Source organism: Calonectris borealis, chromosome 2, assembly GCF_964195595.1.
Source record: "Calonectris borealis chromosome 2, bCalBor7.hap1.2, whole genome shotgun sequence".
NCBI classification, from domain to species: Eukaryota; Metazoa; Chordata; class Aves; order Procellariiformes; family Procellariidae; genus Calonectris; species Calonectris borealis.
The window spans coordinates 153505750-153523174 of record NC_134313.1 but is presented as its reverse complement, the minus strand read 5'-3'; the positions used below and the strand labels follow the sequence as shown (position 1 = coordinate 153523174).

General features: G+C 39.9%; 1 protein-coding gene across 1 annotated transcript in view; it reads left to right on the top strand.

The window, feature by feature from the left end:
• Window positions 1-16622, top strand: part of MPP7 (MAGUK p55 scaffold protein 7) — a 110315-nt gene extending 93693 nt beyond the window's left edge. Inside the window, exons 11-16 of the mRNA XM_075143982.1 lie at window positions 2588-2758; window positions 10127-10207; window positions 12041-12134; window positions 13228-13336; window positions 14816-14959; window positions 16355-16622. Coding sequence (XP_075000083.1) covers window positions 2588-2758; window positions 10127-10207; window positions 12041-12134; window positions 13228-13336; window positions 14816-14959; window positions 16355-16534 — 779 coding nt within the window. The 3' untranslated portion in view covers window positions 16535-16622. The remainder of the gene's footprint in view (window positions 1-2587; window positions 2759-10126; window positions 10208-12040; window positions 12135-13227; window positions 13337-14815; window positions 14960-16354) is intronic.
• Window positions 16623-17425: the final 803 nt, after the last annotated feature.

Sequence of the window (17425 nt, the reverse complement as noted above, 5' to 3'; positions counted from 1 at the left end):
TCTCTGGCTCACGTGTTTGTTCTTTTTAATTAATATAATAGCTTTTCTGTAATATCTAAGTCCTAGTTGAACTTGTTGAAAAACCTTCTTAATATACAGGACAACATTACTATTTTCATTTTACCAGTGAGTTTCAGTCACAGAAATATCACGTTTTAATCAAGGAAGCCCATTTTAGCAGTGGAACCGTATCACCCGAGCCTTTGTGATGCTTTATATGCAGCCTGTAAAAGTGACAAGGAATGAATCTGCCTGAAGACAGCACTGAAAGATTGTCTTCTTTTTGAAAAAATCTGGTTTTTTTCCCCTCTTTTGAGAGAAGGAGGAATGAAAATTCTTAAATAACCCACCACCTGGTAGTTTGGTAATGAAATCTGAATAAAGTCGATGGAGAAAAGAGAAACAAGTTACAAATGGTCCTACTAAAACCTAACAGCAGAGATTGAATTGATATGAAGATTTTCCAGAAAGGATATTTTTCCTAAAGATTCTGCAGTTCGACGTGTAAGCCGAGGTTAAGAAGCTGTTGGTGATGGTGCTCTGAGACAGCTACACAGAGGCGCGGAGTTCTTGGTATTTCACGCCAAACGGGAATGGAGACGATTGGTTTAGCTTCATTTCATCGCTACCCTTACTTTTTACATTTTCCAGATATATGGATTCTGGTTTCTATGACAAAGCTCTTTATCCTGTAAACCATTTAGTAGCGAATGATGAAGAATTATTCTTTCTTTTTCTTTTTTCTCTTCCCTCCCACCCCCAAAATGATTATACAGAAAAAATTTCAGAACAATTTTCAGCTTGCTTTTAGGGCAACTGAATTTTTTTTTTTTAATCTGGAGCCCTTTAGGTGAGGCCTCAGGAAACTTGTAACTCACTTCATGTGTCTGTATTGCTAATGTTACTTTTAACCTTTCTTTATATAACTGTCTATACAGTTAGGTGTAGTTACGTAGCAAGAAAACATCCTCGTGTCATGACGGACTTCACCCTAGGGCAGACAAGGTCTCCCCGGCCCTCTCTTGGGTGTGTACGCTCGCAGCTATCGGCACTCCAACAGGGCTTTCCTGACGGCCGTCACTTCAGCGTTAGTGGTGGTCTTTAAAATAACATAACTCAGTTTATTTCATTATGTTTTTACTTATTCATATTTTGAATATGAATGGGTCGACATCACTGTATTCTCAAAGAAATTTTTCTTCCCCTTTTATGTGTATGCATGTGTTGTAGATTCCTATAGGTGTAGGGGCTCACATTAATAAAATAACTTGGTTAACATCCTCTGTGATCCAGGTTCCACAAAGATTTATGCTAAGTGGAACTGTGTGTGTGCAAAATGCTAAGCCTGTAACTAAGCCTTGTAGGATTTCGCTTCAGATCTGGTTCTAAACATTTGCAGAACTGAGTCTTGAATTTGCCAGATACTACCTTTGAAGAAAAATTGTAATATGATTACTTCTCAAACACCTAAACATAAGTGCTTTTACAAGTTTATGAAAACATATTGCTGAAAAATCTGGGGTCACCAAAAGTTTACATGTGTTTACTGTCCTATGAAATGTTCTGGGCAAAAAAAAAAGGTTTTGGGATTTTTCCAGTATTTAAAGTGTAGTTTGTGTTTTACTTTATTACCCCCAAATAGTGAAATCAGCTTTGCAGTCCTTCTTTGCAGTCCTTCCTGTAGTTCCTTTTAGAACAAAAGTGGTGCCATAGAGATACCAGTAAAATGTAATGTAATGCAATGTAAAGGATTTATTTGAAAAACTGTAAGGTAGTCATTAACAGAGGAGTAAATTGGTTTTTAGCATATAGTGTAGAAGGTTTTTTTGTGCTGTTCTGCTTGAAAATGCCTATGATTATCTGCTTTGAGAGTAATTAAAAGCTATATGAAATTTCCAGTCTTCTAGATAGGCACTGTAGATGTCACACTGTTGATGCAATTGTAAATGCAAATTTAATAGGAGTATTAACTTTTAATTTCATGCTAACATATCCATAATATGGGTACTGTATTGTCTAAGATGTTTCACAGTGTTTTGGAATTTAACAGTGTTTGGTTTTACCTTTAAACATCCTCGGGACAGGTTTTGTGCACTTTTTTTATGCTATCAGCATGGAGCTAAGCACAAAAATATTGTTCAAGGAGTTAATTCTCATTAATCCTTTCAACCACCAGATGTGTTTCTACCATATGTTGTATTTGATGTCTGTGTGCCATGATGATTTAACAGAAATGCATTAAGTATGGTATGAGAGTCCAGATTGCATGAATGTTTTTCTTGTGTACATATACTAATGTATAAGATACTCAAATTATCTCAATACGTTAGCAACTTCTTGTAATTATATTTTACAGCTTTTTGTTGCAACTGTTATGATTTTATTGGTTATCTTAATTTTGCAGTTTGAATAGGCACCTGATAGTTTTAAACTGTGGGAAAATACCATTCTAATGACCTGGCTTATTAAACATATAATATTTTTTTTTATTCCATGCACCAATCCTCAAAAGTTTGGAAGAAACTGTTTTCAAATATTTTGAGAATACTTATTTTCTTACTTTGAAAAAATCCTGTTCTTATTGCAGCTGGTTTTAGAAGAAGCTTTCGTCTTAGCAGAAAAGATAAAAAAACAAACAAATCTATGTATGAGTGCAAGAAGAGTGATCAGTATGATACAGCAGATATCCCAACATATGAAGAAGTTGCAAAATATAGGCGACAACCTAATGACAAATACAGGCTTGTAGTTTTGGTCGGTAAGTTGTTTTCTTTCTTTCTCTCGTAAAACAGAGGACTGCTGGTTAGCGCAATGCTTACCACAAAATCATTTAGTTTAGAAGGGATCTCAGGAGGTCCAGCCTCCCACTCAGCAGGATTAACACTGGGTTCAGAGCAGGTTGGTGATGACAACAACTTTGGGAACCTGTCTTCCCACCATGTCTTCTCTTGTCTTCCCACCCCACACCTCGGTAAAGAAGTGGCCTCCATCTTCCCAAGGGTATCAGAAGGGTGCTGGTGGGTCCCCCTGAAGATGTCTCTTCTCCAAGCTAGACAAGCCCAGTTCCCTCAGCCTCTCCTCACAGGTCATGTGCTTCAGCTCCCAACCATCTTGGAGGCCCTCCACTGGCTTTGCTCCAGTTTATCAACAGCTTTCTTGTAGTAGTGCAGGGTCTGTCGTGGACAGAGTATTTGTCCTGGTTTCGGCTGGGATAGGGTTAAATTTCTTCCTAGTGCTGTGTTTTGGATTTAGTATGAGGAGAATGTTGATAACACACTGATGTTTTCAGTTGTTGCTAAGTGCCCTCCTAGTCCAAGGACAGCTCCCGTGCCTACTGACTGAGCTAGGTACACAAGATGGGAGGGAACATAATCAGGACAGCCAGCCCAGCTGGCTAATGGGGTATTCCATACCATGTGACGTCATGCTCAGTATATGAAGGGTAGGCGTGATCCAGGAAGGACCGATCGCTACTTGGTTATTGGTCAGCGCGGGTGGTGAGCAATTGCATTGTGCATCACTCATTTTGTATATTTTATCATTATCATTATTATTTTCCTTTTTTTTTTCCCTGTTCTATTAAACTGTCTTTATCTCAACCCACGAGTTTTTCTCACTCTTACCCTTCCGATTCTCTCCCCATCCCGCTGAGGGTGGGGGGAGTGAGTGAGCGGCTGCGTGGTATTTGGCTGCCTGCCAGGTTAAACCACGACAGTATTCCTCACAGGGTCTAACGAGTGCTGAGTAAGGGGGAAGAATCATCTCCCTCTATCTACAGGCTAGGCTCTCGCTGATGCATCCCAGTCTTCTGTTAGCCTTCATTGCTGCCAGCGTGTGCTGTGGACTCATGCTTAGCTCACTGCCCACCTGGACCCCCAGGTCCTTTTCATCCAGGCTGCTCCCCAGGCAGTCAGTCCCCAGCCGGTACTGCTGTGGGGCTTAGTCTATCCCAGATGCAGGACTTTGTATTTGTCCTCATCAAATTTCCCAAAGTTCTGCCAGCCCATGCCTGTAGGTCCTTCTGAATGTAAGTCCTGCCCTTGAGCAAGTCACTGGCATCACCCATTTTAGTATCTGCAAACTTGATGAGGGCCCATTCTGCATCCTCCTCCAGGTTATTGATACAGATATGAAAGAGAGTATGTCCTAGGGTAGACCCCCGAGGAACTCCACTTGTAATGAGTTGCCCAGTAGAGTACAGACCAATAACCCCTTCCCTTTGAACATGATCATCCATCCAGTTTGTCACCTATCTAGTAGTCCACCCATCTAGACAGGATGTTCCCGCTTGCATATAAGGATGCTCTAGGAGACCATGTTTAAAGCCTTGCTAAAACAAAAGGAGATTACATTAAAATATAGCTACCATGGTTACTAATCTGCACCTGGCAGTCAAGCTGTACTAAAACTCAAAAGAATTAGGTCAGTGTTCTGCTCTTAGAGATCAATCAATATATCTGTGTGGAAAAAAGAAGAAAAAAAGAATAGAATAAATACCTGTGGTCAGCCAAGACAGATTATATAAGTGGAAAGAAACAAAACCATCTACTGTGTTAGAATAAGTAAATAGACAACTAGAGAGAAAGGTGGATGAGAGGTGGACTTCTGTAGGCCAAGAATGGATGTAAACATAGCTGCAGAAGACTCAAGATGTCATCCTTCGTTAGCTTTCTGTTCTATAATCTGTCACTGCTGTGGGTTCCCCACAGCATTTATTATCTAACCAAAATGCATTGCTTCAGTCTCCTAAAAAAAGAGAACATACATTATCTTAAATTTTTCAAAGGTAACCATTGGACTACCAATGAGTAATGAGTAACCATTACTACCAATGAGTAATGTCTCATTGCTTATTGTTTCTTTTGCAGTAGCACATAGGTTGATGCTTCATTAGTAAAGTTTCCTCCATTCTGAAAGCAGCAGAGCAGAGAAATATGACCCTCTATCAGGGACTGTTATGAACTGTTGAGTAGCTGTGTTTTTATATCGCTCATATCCAAGGGAACATTAAATTTAGTTTTTAATAAACAGTTTTGTCACTCTCCAGCACTAAAATTCAGCCACCTACTAGTGTGATCACTGTGAGATTGTGGGCTATATACAACAAGTAATAACATGGTTGAGTTAATTTTACACTTACATCAACAGAGTGCAGTGCAAAAGTGTGATAAGTAGACTTTTTATAACAAATTGCATATGTCTGATCTAAGGAATACCTAGAGATTTCATTTGATTTTTATTGTAATAAATCAAATGAAGAAAGTGTGCTTTTTCAGTAACAAAAGCAGTTCAGAAATTTATTGCAGACTTCAGTAATTCTAATGTTTTTCTCTGGATATTAAGAGCAGCTTAAGTCTGGCCAATACCATAAAAATGTCTTGGGCAAAATGTGGAAAAACTAGCAGAGCTAAGCAACGCAGGTATAGGAGAAGTGAACATATTTAAAAAGCTTTTTGTGTGCCAGTAGCAGCATTCAATATAATCCGTCAAATATAATTTGCATATTAGTACCAGGAAACAAAGGGACAGATAATTAATTTATAGCTGCAATTGGTGGGGGCATTAAATGTCTGTTGTGTTTTGCTAGGCTTAAATGTATAATTTACTGTTGGAAGGTTTTTTTAGGTTTTGTTTTGCCCTTTTTTAGGGGGAGAGAGTTTGACAACTCTGAAGTGGAAATTTCTTTTGGCTTTGTTTTAAATTGGTCTAGTCTAATTTACAGAATGCAAATTGCACACACAGTAATTCTTAGCGCTCTGTAGTGTGATATATACTACTCTCAGGTTCAGCTAGATGCATTAGTTTGTCAAGATTTTACGTTGTCTGCAAATGCAGGTTCATGAATAAAGTCCTGCATATCCTTGGGGCTAAAATAACAGATCATCTGAAGCAGTAACGATACAGATGCTTCTGCTGTGCTTTTAGTTGTTGTGAATGTGATGAGTCTGCTAAAAACAAAATTATCCAATACTGTGTCACCAGTCATCTTCTGGTAACTTACTGTTCCCAGGCTGCCAACAAATCCTTGAAGTCTTCCTTCAGAAATATTGCCTGCATCCTAAGCCTGATACCTTGCAGGCAAAGGCAGAATGTTTTAATATGAAATGTATTATTTAAACACGAGAATTTTCATTTACATTAATGAGGAAAAAGTCCTGCTCACAAAGGCTTCTGCTTCAGCAACTGTGAGGGCCAGACTAGCACAAATTTTATTTCCTGAGTCAAAATGCATGTACCGCATGCTATAACTTTACACGGCGTAGCATCAGCTAAGTCAGAGCTTTCGAAGGGTCAGTGCTAGGATAAAGCAAGGTCAGCTGTAAAAAATCATGAGCGTGTCTCCCAGAATGCACGCAGTTGCATGCGGTGTTGTCACCAGAGGCATGCACCTTTCTGATGCTGTGGTCACCCATGGTGACGCATCTGTCCAAAGTGGGCAGTGGTGGAAGCAAGGACCAGAGGTGTGTGCCCACAAAGGAGCAGTTATTTATAGTGTGTGACACAATCAGAAAAGGCTCTCTGTCTCTGAATTAGGCTGCCAGTACTCTCCACAATTGTGTCCTTCTGGTCACCACTACAAAGGAAAGGAATCTGGGACTGGAAGAGTTCTCTATTATTGTATTGCTTACATTTATAAAAAAATCTATCACCTCTGGTTTTATCATGAAGGAGCTATGTGGAGGCCAGGTCTATCTCAGAGCAGGGGAGGATGAAATGGGAATAGCTCCTAGTTTTCTACATCTCCTGACTTACCGTGTGTTCGGTAGTGGCTTGCAGAGACTTAATAGGTCTACAGCAGTAGTGCAGGAAAATGGCCTACCATGGCCATAGCACTTCAAGTAAACCATCAGGACAACGGCAAGAGAGACCTAGAATCGCTATCTTCATTAAACCTTCCTGGTTGAAGGCATGGGTAGGTCAGCATGGCTCAGGAATGAATACATAAGATGCAACATACTGGCTAGCCTTGCCCATGAGAACAGCAGTTTAAAATCACTGATCCTGTTTCAGTGAACAGCAAATCTAGAGGTACATTTCCACTGCTAGTTGTAATTTACTGTAACACAAAAAAATGAGGTTTTGCTTTCCTACCGCATATCTCACTGAGCTACAGTTGGGCATGCATGTGCAGTCCAATATATTGCATTATAGTGATCAGTTGTACTAGAGAAGGAATAACTGAACCACAGAACCTCTGTCAAGGCATGTTTTCTCCAGGGTCTTTATGATCCCAGCAGGAATGTTGTCACCTGACTCCCAAAATCTTTTCTGAAGATTTTTTTTTTTTTCTTTCAACTAGACTTCTAGGAGGTCAGTATGTATCTGTGGGTGAGGAATGGCTGGTTGGGTTAACCATCCTGAGACCTGAACTTACATCAAACAATTTTTTCAGTTTTCTTCAGCCATGTCTGAATAGTACAAAATTTAATGCAATTTTTAATGATTGGTGGTTTAATTCTGCAAGCGTCCCTCAATAAAGCGAGGTAGGCACTACAGCCCATTTGTGCAGGATTCGACCATTACTTAGCTTAGGTGACTCAACATGCAACAGCAAGCAACATAAATGTTCCGTTAAAAAAATAAACAAAATGTCTCTAAATCTGTTGCCATAACTCTAAATATTGCTGCCTGAGGTGATTTGTAGTAAACCAAAACTATGCTACAGCCGTGGATCCCACATGCCTGGCATTTTACTATAAGAATCTGGATTGTCCTTTTCAATCCTGATGCTTTATTCTCTTCTTGAGTTCAAATCATGTTCAGATTCATGATTATTAGAAACCGGCATCTTTCTCTGTTGCATCAAAATGAAAAGAGTATTCAGAATAGAAATGTACATTACGCTCTGGAGATATAGTGTAAAAATCAGCATAATGGATGGCATTGCTAATTAAGGATCAGCTTGCAGTGTCCATATGCTACAGTTAGGAGAACTCTGCAAAGACAGCACCGAAAAAGAAGAATCTACACCTTCCAGTAGTTAAATTTAAAGATGATTTTTAAATGGTAATCTGGAAGGGAAGACAAAGTAATAGCGAGGTTGTGGTCTGGAAACAAATTTGATCTAAGTTTCCAAAGCATCTGTTGCAGGAAGTGAAGCCTGGATTCTTTATATATAAATAGAGCTAAAAGCATATTGTTGATTTGACAGCGTGTAGACAGAGGAAATATATTTGTGTAGATTTGATGGGGAAAATCTTTTGCTTGAAAGGAATACAATGATTTTTTTTTACTTGAATTCCATTTGTTTCATTCTACTTTGCTAGGATATATTGAGAATTTTAATTACTTTTCCTATAAAAATCCGTATTTGCCTTAAATAGCTATACTATAAAAAGAGGAAAAATGTTTTTTAAAAAATAAGAACAAAAGTAGTGCCATTGTCTACATGACACATTTTTTTCCTCTGCAGACATGCACCAGTAGAGGCTGCTGTACACCATATTAAATAAACATTTATATATACTGATAGATTAATTTACAGGCAGGTCAGAGATGGAACTTGAAATGTAGTTGTGTGTTTAACTTATGGAAACATATAAAAATTATAAATGCAGAAACCCTAAGATTTTACAGAGGGACCGTAGTCTGGGGATAGTAGCAAAGTGGCAAGCATTTGCTTTTCATCATTATGTGTTTCTTTCTTCAGGCAGGGCGGATAGTTATTTTTACAAACAGGCACCTGAAACTGCTGAAGCATCAATCTTTGCTTTTTGTTATCAGACTCTCACTAGTAATTAACCAACGTATCACCATTTCATTAAAATGTTTATTAGGTTTTGTATTCCTGATGTGTAAAAATGTCTCTGTTAAAAAGCGCTCCATGCAAAATGTGTATCACTTCTACTAGAAGAGCAGGAATTTTCCTCAAAACCACAGGTATTATCCTTGTATTGCTTGGGATATGGTTCCAATGACGCCCCCTCCTCTGCGTTCTGCTGTTGACCTGGCTCTGCAGAAGTGAAGCCACTGCACTGTCAGAAACGCAGAGCTGAGCCCCCTCCACGCACACGACTCTGTGGCCCCACCACCAAAGGGGCCAGGCAGGCTGGAGCCCTGCGCGAAGGGCTCCTGGGGGCAGGCAGCAACTGCCCATGGAGCCTTTGAGACCTCACAGGACAGAGTGCCCTCACTGAGACCTAAAGCACCACTGGCAAATGGCTGAGAGTTAGGGACAACCTGAAAAACAAGAGGAACGTCTGCTCAGTAGCTTCTAGGACAGCAGTACTCAAATGGAGGTGGAGGAGATGGGTCAAAAAAATTCCGAGCTGTCTGTGTTTCTTCCTGCCATCCTCTTTCCAAGAGTGGTCTCTCTTTGGCAGCCACGTGAAGAAGAAAACATTTGCTTTGACCAGTTCAGACAGCAGGCAGCAGACGAGCATAGTTTAAATCAACAACAAAGAAGCCCAAACATCCCAAACGGGTTGTGACCTGGGGAGCGCTGCCGTTCCTTCCTCTCCCCGTGCGATGCCGCCCTGGCCCAGTCAAAAGGTGGACGGTGGCAGCTACAGCCAGGCAGAGGCCGGGCGGTGTTCCTGCCTGCAGCCGGGGCTGGAAGGAGCAGTGCTCCCAGGGCGCGGGGAGAAGGTGGGAGCAATGCTCCCGGGGCGTCCGGTGCAGACAAGGGATGCAGCAGCTGGAGGGAGTGAGGCAAAGGCCACGATGACACATGGAGTGCAGAGGCTTTGGGGGGGACTTTATGCAGGTCAGCTGGGGGCCTCTACTCTGTGAGTTGGGGATATTCCGGCAAAATGAAGAGCCAAACCAGATTTTGTGCTGGAAAGCTGCAAGTTAGGGTGCAGGGGTCTGTAGTAGGGCTGAGGATGGAGGTAGGTGCGTATTGTGGGTAGTTGCCGTAGAAAAGAGTTAGCTTTGCTGTCAGCTTTTTCACTGATTTTTCCTCAGCAGTAAAGTCAGAGCAGAGTGACTGCCAACTACATCCCCTGAAATTTGTCAGCGCTTATATTCTAGGAGAGGCTAGAACCATGGGCGTTTCCAAATGACTCTGATTAAAAGCCAATATATGTTATAGCTATATGCTACGTAGTCTTACCTCAGAGAGTACTTGTACCTGAAGACTAGAGAGAACTGGCTGTTGGGAAACAGCATGATTTTTTTCTTTCAGGTCCTGTGGGGGTTGGACTGAATGAACTTAAACGGAAATTGCTGATCAGTGACACCCAGCATTACGGGGTAACAGTGCCACGTAAGTAAAAATACACTTCTATTCTCCTAATGCTATACTTGCATTATTTTCCTTTATTATTGCATTACCTTAAGGCACTTTCAAATTTGGGTCTCTAAATGCATGCTTGGCATCCAAGTACTTTTCTAATTTTTAAAAGTGCTGCTGCAGTGGTATTTTAAATAGCATTGATTAAACTGATAGGACATTTTGGCTCAGAGGCATTGCAGTAGACTTTTAGTACAAGTTTAACATGATTGATGTCAGCGAGGTTTAGTAAATGAAACTCAGCTGAAGAACACCCTGGATTTGGCTGTAAAGCAGTGAAACATACCCTGTTACCAATGCTTGCTTGCAGCAAAATGGCCTTTATATATTAGACAGGCTGAAAAATTCAGACTGATAATAAGCAGTTTAATCCTGTGAATAAATTAATTAAATCCCTTTGATTACCTTTAGAAAAGTTGATTTGGGGATTTTTTTCCCCTTTCCCCCTATCTGACCAAGTAGTGTAATTTTTATAACATTGAATAACATGGTGCTATATTAACTTCTTCGATACTTTATTGGGTTTTCTTTAATGTGGAGGACTTGACAGTTTTAGTTAGACGTTCATTCCTTGGTTTGCTTTCTGCTTGTACCTGTGCCTCCTATTGGGATCATTAAAAAAAATTTGGGTCCAACATTCTGAATGTGGGAGATAATGTCACAAGGTTTTTGCAAGTAGAGGTATTCTATAAAGTATATATATGAATGAATTTGCTAGGTAGAAAAATTAATACATTTGGTTTTGGCAAGTCATTTCATTTGCACATATTTGCTTCAGCTGGGTATTGAAAACAACAACAAAAAAAGCCAGATGTTCCCAAATATTTAACACATTGAAGCATATGCAATCATTTGCCAAAAAATATTTCTCTAAAAATTGCCAGTATTCATCAAGCTGCCTTCTCTCTTTTCTCTTCCAAATTTGTGGTTATAATTTAAAACAAACACGTAAAGAAATCCCTCTTCCTGAAATTCAGTAAGTCAGGACTTGGAGGGAACTGGGGTTCTTGTCTTGGAAATGTTTCTCTTTGCGTCAACCTAAAGAGTGTGATATCAAATGGCATTCAGGACTGTGTTTCTGCAAGCAGGTTGTGTATGTTCCTGTGTGACAGAGAATGCATGATGCTGTAACATACGACATGTATTAAATAGGACTTTGGAATGGGTTCGTTATTCATAAGTGGCAACCCCACAAATAAGTTTCATTTATAAGCAAAACCTTTATACGTAGTACTTGAAAGTAAGAAGTGCAAATACTACAAGGCTACTGAAAGAAAAAGGAATTCAGTTTTGATCACCAGAAAAAGAAAAGCACTAAAACATAAAATTCACACCCCATTTTTTTATTATCATGCTTCACATACCATAGCTACAAGTGTTGTTAATGAATGTAATATTTTATAAATCAAGTTGGTGACCTTCGTTTCCCTTTATGGTCTTGTATGCTAATAAGTTTAACAAGTGGCAAGGCTGGGGTAATTGTTACGGACTGCTGCTCCTTTTATTATTCAGCTGTCCTCATTTTATTGGATTTTTCCACTAGTTAATAAAAATGATAATCTGATACTTGTCCAGTGAGTTTTTTCCTGCTTTTCCTGCATGCTTTTAAACTCAATCCTGTCATGTGGTTGAGTGCCGCCTACCAGATCCAGAGCAGCCTTATGTCCGTCAGAAGTGAGGGAACTGCTACGCTTAGTATTGCACGAGGGTTGTGTGCTTTTCAATGTTTCCTGAACTGGTTTGCATTATATTGTTTTGTGCATCTTTTCCTTTTTTTTTTTTTTTTTATATTTAATGAAACTGCAGACACTACCCGACCAAGGAGAAGCCAAGAAAGTGACGGTGTCGAATACATTTTCATTTCCAAGCACTTGTTCGAGACAGACGTACAGAATAACAAGTATGTTGAAGAGATTTTAACTAGAACCGCCGTTAAAACAATGGCTTCATTATAAAATGGGGCTGGTTGTAATTTTAGATGATAAGTCAAAGTGGATATAAGTTGCAGTCATTTGAAGATGTGTGAAAATTACATTTTGATCTATAAGCAGTTCAAAGCAGCTGGCAAAAACACAGAGCAAAAAAGCAGTATGTGCAAACAAAAATGTTTCTAAGCTTCCAAATAGTTTCATTACTTCAGCTCGTCAAGAAGACACGGAAATTGTAGGTGTGCAGGATGGGGGAGCACTAGGGCAATAGGGCATCATCTGTCATAGCAATAAAGCACTGCAGCTCTAGGAGGGGGGGCCCTGGAAGTGCTGCAAACGTGCCTGAGTCAATGTTTGCGTAGTTCTGCTCTCTTTCAGGCCAGGCACTTCCTCTGCTTTTGAATTTAGAGATCTACCGTGAATCCCCTGCCTGTAAACTCGACAGAAATTAAACTAAAATGAAGACAATGGTAGCATCGTGCTCTCCAGCAGCCTGTAAAATACCATAGCTTGAAATTCTGCCCCAGTGTTTCAGAGGGCAAAAGTGTATTAGACACAAAGCTGTGGGTTTTATTGAAACTTCAAACTGTGCTTTGCTTTTTTGGCAAATAGCGCTTTTACTTTTATAGCACATAACCAGCCGCCTTGCTTCCATTAGCACCATCGTCGCTCCTCCTCCTCTTCTGAGACAGAGAATTTGGATATTCTGTAGTGTGCAATGAAATTTCAGTAGTTTCTATTGTTTAGCTTATCCACTGTTTTATTGCATTGCATTAGTTCAGAAAAAGAGGTGATGGAAAACATTAGTGGGCTGTTGGACTACAGTACTTTTTTCTCTTTAACTGTAATACAAGCAGGTGTTACTGATTTGAAAGTGGTAAAGTAGAAGATTTCTTAAAATTGACATGCTGAAGTACTTGACAGCATTTCCTTTATAAAACACGGTAAAACTCTCATGTAAAGTAAAATATTTTTGCTCCTGAATTAGATCTTATAAACCAAACTGATAAGCTTTTTTCTGGAGAAAATGGAAATTATTCCAGTTGTTTCCACCTTCTGCCACAGGTTCATCGAGTATGGCGAGTATAAGAACAACTACTATGGTACAAGTTTAGATTCTGTTCGATCTGTTCTGGCTAAAAACAAAGTTTGTTTGTTGGATGTGCAGCCTCATGTAAGTAAGCACGTCTTTTGGATTCTTGTAGTTCCCCACATTGCATATTGGGATTCTATGAAAAAAAAAGTGTTTCTAAAAAGGTATATTTTATTCCACATTGAATGACTGTTGAGTGGGCTTGCTGGGTACCTTTATCCCAGCAAGACTCTCTGAAAGGAGAAGAGGAAGGAAGCTTCAATGCATATTGGCGAGTATTCAGCTCAGTAATTAACTGAATTGAAAGCCTGCAGCATAACACCAAAGATTTAATTACAAAATGCTCCTATATTTTCGTTCATCTTTCTGCTGGTTTGGGTTAGAGGTTCTCTCTGAAACTTCAGTTTCAGAATGGCTTTGAGCTACCACCCTGTCGAGCAACTCTCTCTCACATGTTTAGCCAGACCGTTTGTGCAAAGGGTTTCCACGCAGGGTGGACACGAGTCAAGGAACGCACTAAATGTGATGTTGGCTGGATAATGGTTAAGAACATTCCTCTCTAAACCATTTGTTCTTGCACTGACCTTGTCTTTCAACCCCACTGAACAGCTCCACTGGGAATTTTTATGCTACTAATAACCACAGTGCTTCCAGGAGCTGGGCTAGTTTGTTCAAATCCAGCCAAAGTATTTCTTCTCCAAGGGTGGCCGGCCTGTGACTTCTGAACCCCGGCAGCTTGTGAACCGTTCCCGGGGCAGTTTGGGACGCGGGGCTGTGCCACAGGAGCAGGGCGGGGGGCTGCGCTGGCAAGGAGCGTCCGGGGAAGCCAGACCCCGCGCCGGGGAGGAGGGGAGCTGGGCAGGGGCTCCTGGGGCTGATATTGCCAGGCTGCTCTGCGAGACCGTTCCATGCCCAGCACGGCCGTGTTTTCCAGTGAAGCACCAAATTCTCCCGGGGACCCAGGCTTGTGAACTGTTCTGGGATCCCACTGTCCAACACAGCATTTTCCTGTGGGCCCTGGCAGTGTGAAGAGGACAGAAAGCTGCTGGCCATCCCATCCCTGCTTCACCCTCTGCGCAATCTGAATTGTAGACCTATCTCTAGCTACTCCACACGTAGCATCGCTCGACTCGCTCAGGAGTGAGCAGTTATGTAGTGGACCACAGTAGTGAAGAGAACAAATCATTGACCTGTTGTGACAGAGTGTCACGGACACCTTTTCCTGCTACTTTTCATGGGTACAGAAAGTATTATTCCTGCTAAAATGTGTTGAACTTTTCCTCCCCTCCATCCTCCGGCGGCCGGTGGCACTGCAGTGCCTTTGCCGGACTGATGGGGTTCATCAGCAGTCCCTGCGAAACGGAGACTTTTCTTACCGTTCGCGTGAAAATTCTCCTTACATGAATCAATGCCGGTCACGAGGGCGGGATGGCAGTAAATGAAAAATAGCCTTCTAGAAGTGCTTTATGGGTTTATTTTGGTTAGTGGAGAATTTCTTTTATTACGGTAAATTCCATTGTGCAAAATAAACTAATTAATTAAAACCTTTCCTCTTCCCAGACAGTGAAACACTTACGGACATACGAATTTAAACCATTTGTTATATTTATAAAGCCTCCGTCTCTTGACCGTTTGAGAGAGACCAGAAAAAATGCCAAGATTATTTCAAGTAAAGATGATAAGGGAACTGCAAAACCCTTTACGGCAAGTATATTTAGACATGGTAAAACATGAGAACTTTTTAAGGGTTTTGTTGTAGTGCTTTACCTTGAAAATGAAGGTGATCGCTGGATCTCATCGACAGTACTTGTCAGGGCTTACACATAGTATCTGGTTGTTTCCCAGCCTCTCCCACATTGCAAATTTACTGTGATGTTTTCATTGTTTGATATGCTCCTGGGTATTTACATTTCTGTGGTCCTCTGATCTTATGGCATTGAAGAACCCCCACAATGGAAGTATATTTTTATGAGAAATAATGCTGTGGATTTCCTTTAAAAAATTTGCATCTGGGCTTAGATGTTTCTATTCAACTCTAAGAATTTCCTTGTTTTATCAAGTGTATTATTGGGTCTAAATTTAGACGAAAGCTCAAATATAAAGCATCAATTAAAAAAGTAAATGCTACTTTAATAAAAAGCCCATATTTGTCGATAAGAGAAACAATTTTTTTAAATGTTATAGGGAAATGAACACTGTAAGAAAGCAGGAGAAAAATCTGAGCAAGTAACAATGCTGCTTTTTGTCAATAATCAGAAAAAAATATTAGTCAGATTACCCAACAGTAACTTATTTACTTCCTTGAAATATAATGAAATCATATTTTAATTGAAGCTAAAGCAAAGCTGATCATCATTAGACTTTTTATCTACATTTACGGTGTGTATCATTTTCCCTCATTCAGATGTTATTTAGGATATTTAAGATTTTGTTTCAAACTGAGCCACGGCTATAGATACAGGCTGTATCTGTGCAGAATATGCATTTGAAATAGTTTGGAAATAATGCGCTATAAGAATATCTTCTATGGTATATAAAATGTAAGAGGAGTTCATTCTTAAGAACAACCTTCAGGACATTGCTTAGTTAGGACAGGTTTAATCTCCGAGTTACATAAACAATTAAATTCGTAAGATTTGTTCACTCCCCAAACATGAAGAGAAATCCACTGAGCCAGGTTGAACCAGGCATAGGAACACAGCTCCTACCAGGCTCTTAAAAGAATAAAGGCTGCACTGTAATATATCGCATGCTAATAGCAAGCTGAGACTTAAGTAATGAAACTTTAAATGTATCATCAAAGTAAACAGCTAGAAACATTTTCCACTGGTACTGCTAACAGAAAATGTCTCTCTAATTACCATGCAGTGACTAATTGTGTCACTGCAAGGGGAGAGATGAAAGAATTGCCTGTTGAGCAAAGTCTACTCATGAGAAGTAGATCACTTGTAATGGTAATTTCTATAATTTTTTTTTAGTAAAAGTACTGTTTCCATCTCCTCATGAGATGAGAAATAAGCAAGTAGCTTTGCATTTACCACAGAATGAGTTTATGTGATCCTGCTATGGACTGACTATGCCTTGCACTGATCTTACTAGGAAGAAGATTTTCAAGAAATGATTAAATCTGCCCATGTGATGGAGAGCCAGTATGGCCACCTTTTCGATAAGGTGATAGTCAACGATGACCTCGCTACAGCTTACAGTGAGCTTAAAACAACTTTTGACAGGTTGGAGACCGAGACCTTCTGGGTTCCCGTCAGCTGGCTACATTCATAATAATGTTTTAAAACAAAACATCTGTTGTTGTCTCCGCGTCTAAATATGAGGCATGGTTAGGCATTACTCGATGGCCGTTTTCTTGGTAGGAGGGCTTTCTAACTCTACCTGAGCAGCAGGTACACTCTTCATGCACTTGGAACTGGTCTTGTTTTCCTGTGTCTTCAATCCTCCTGCCCACAATTTTGGGGCAGAACAGTCAGATTAAAGTGAAGTCTTACTATGCTCCATAGAGTGTAACAAAACTGCCAAACACCTCTTTATCATCATCTGTCTATTTCCAAGGTAAGCTTTTTTAACGGAGAGCTTGCAGAAGATACTAATTACTACTGGACATCAGCACTTCGATGGTTTTAAGCATAACTGCTCCCATAAAGAGCACGTCAGCACTTGGAAGTTATTACCCCTTAAGTGCTTGAGAGAACTGAAACAGGCAAAAGTGACCAACATTTTTATGAGGAAGACATCGTAGTTTTAATTACGTATCAAGATAAGTGTTTTTACTTTTCTAGATGTGAACCTTGTCTTATATGTACAGAGTCATTTTAGTATTCCTTTGCACTTCTATAGTCATGGAAAGAAAGATGTATTCAGTGGCTTAATTGTGAAATACTCTGCTGTGAGCATGCATGGATTGAAAATATTTTCATGCATGCTTTGTGGCACAACAAAGAAAACTCACAGGAATATTTATTTAAATAGGGAAAAATGTGAGTTACTATGTATATAACTTCAAAGTCTGTGGGATTTATCTTCTGTAAAATCAGTGACAAAGTGATATGAATAGCAATAAAGTAGAGAGTAACTTTTTTTTTTCCCTTTAAATTGATTTCAACATTTTTGGCATCCTTTTAGGAGATTTTTCCCATCAGAAATTTTCAAACAATTAGT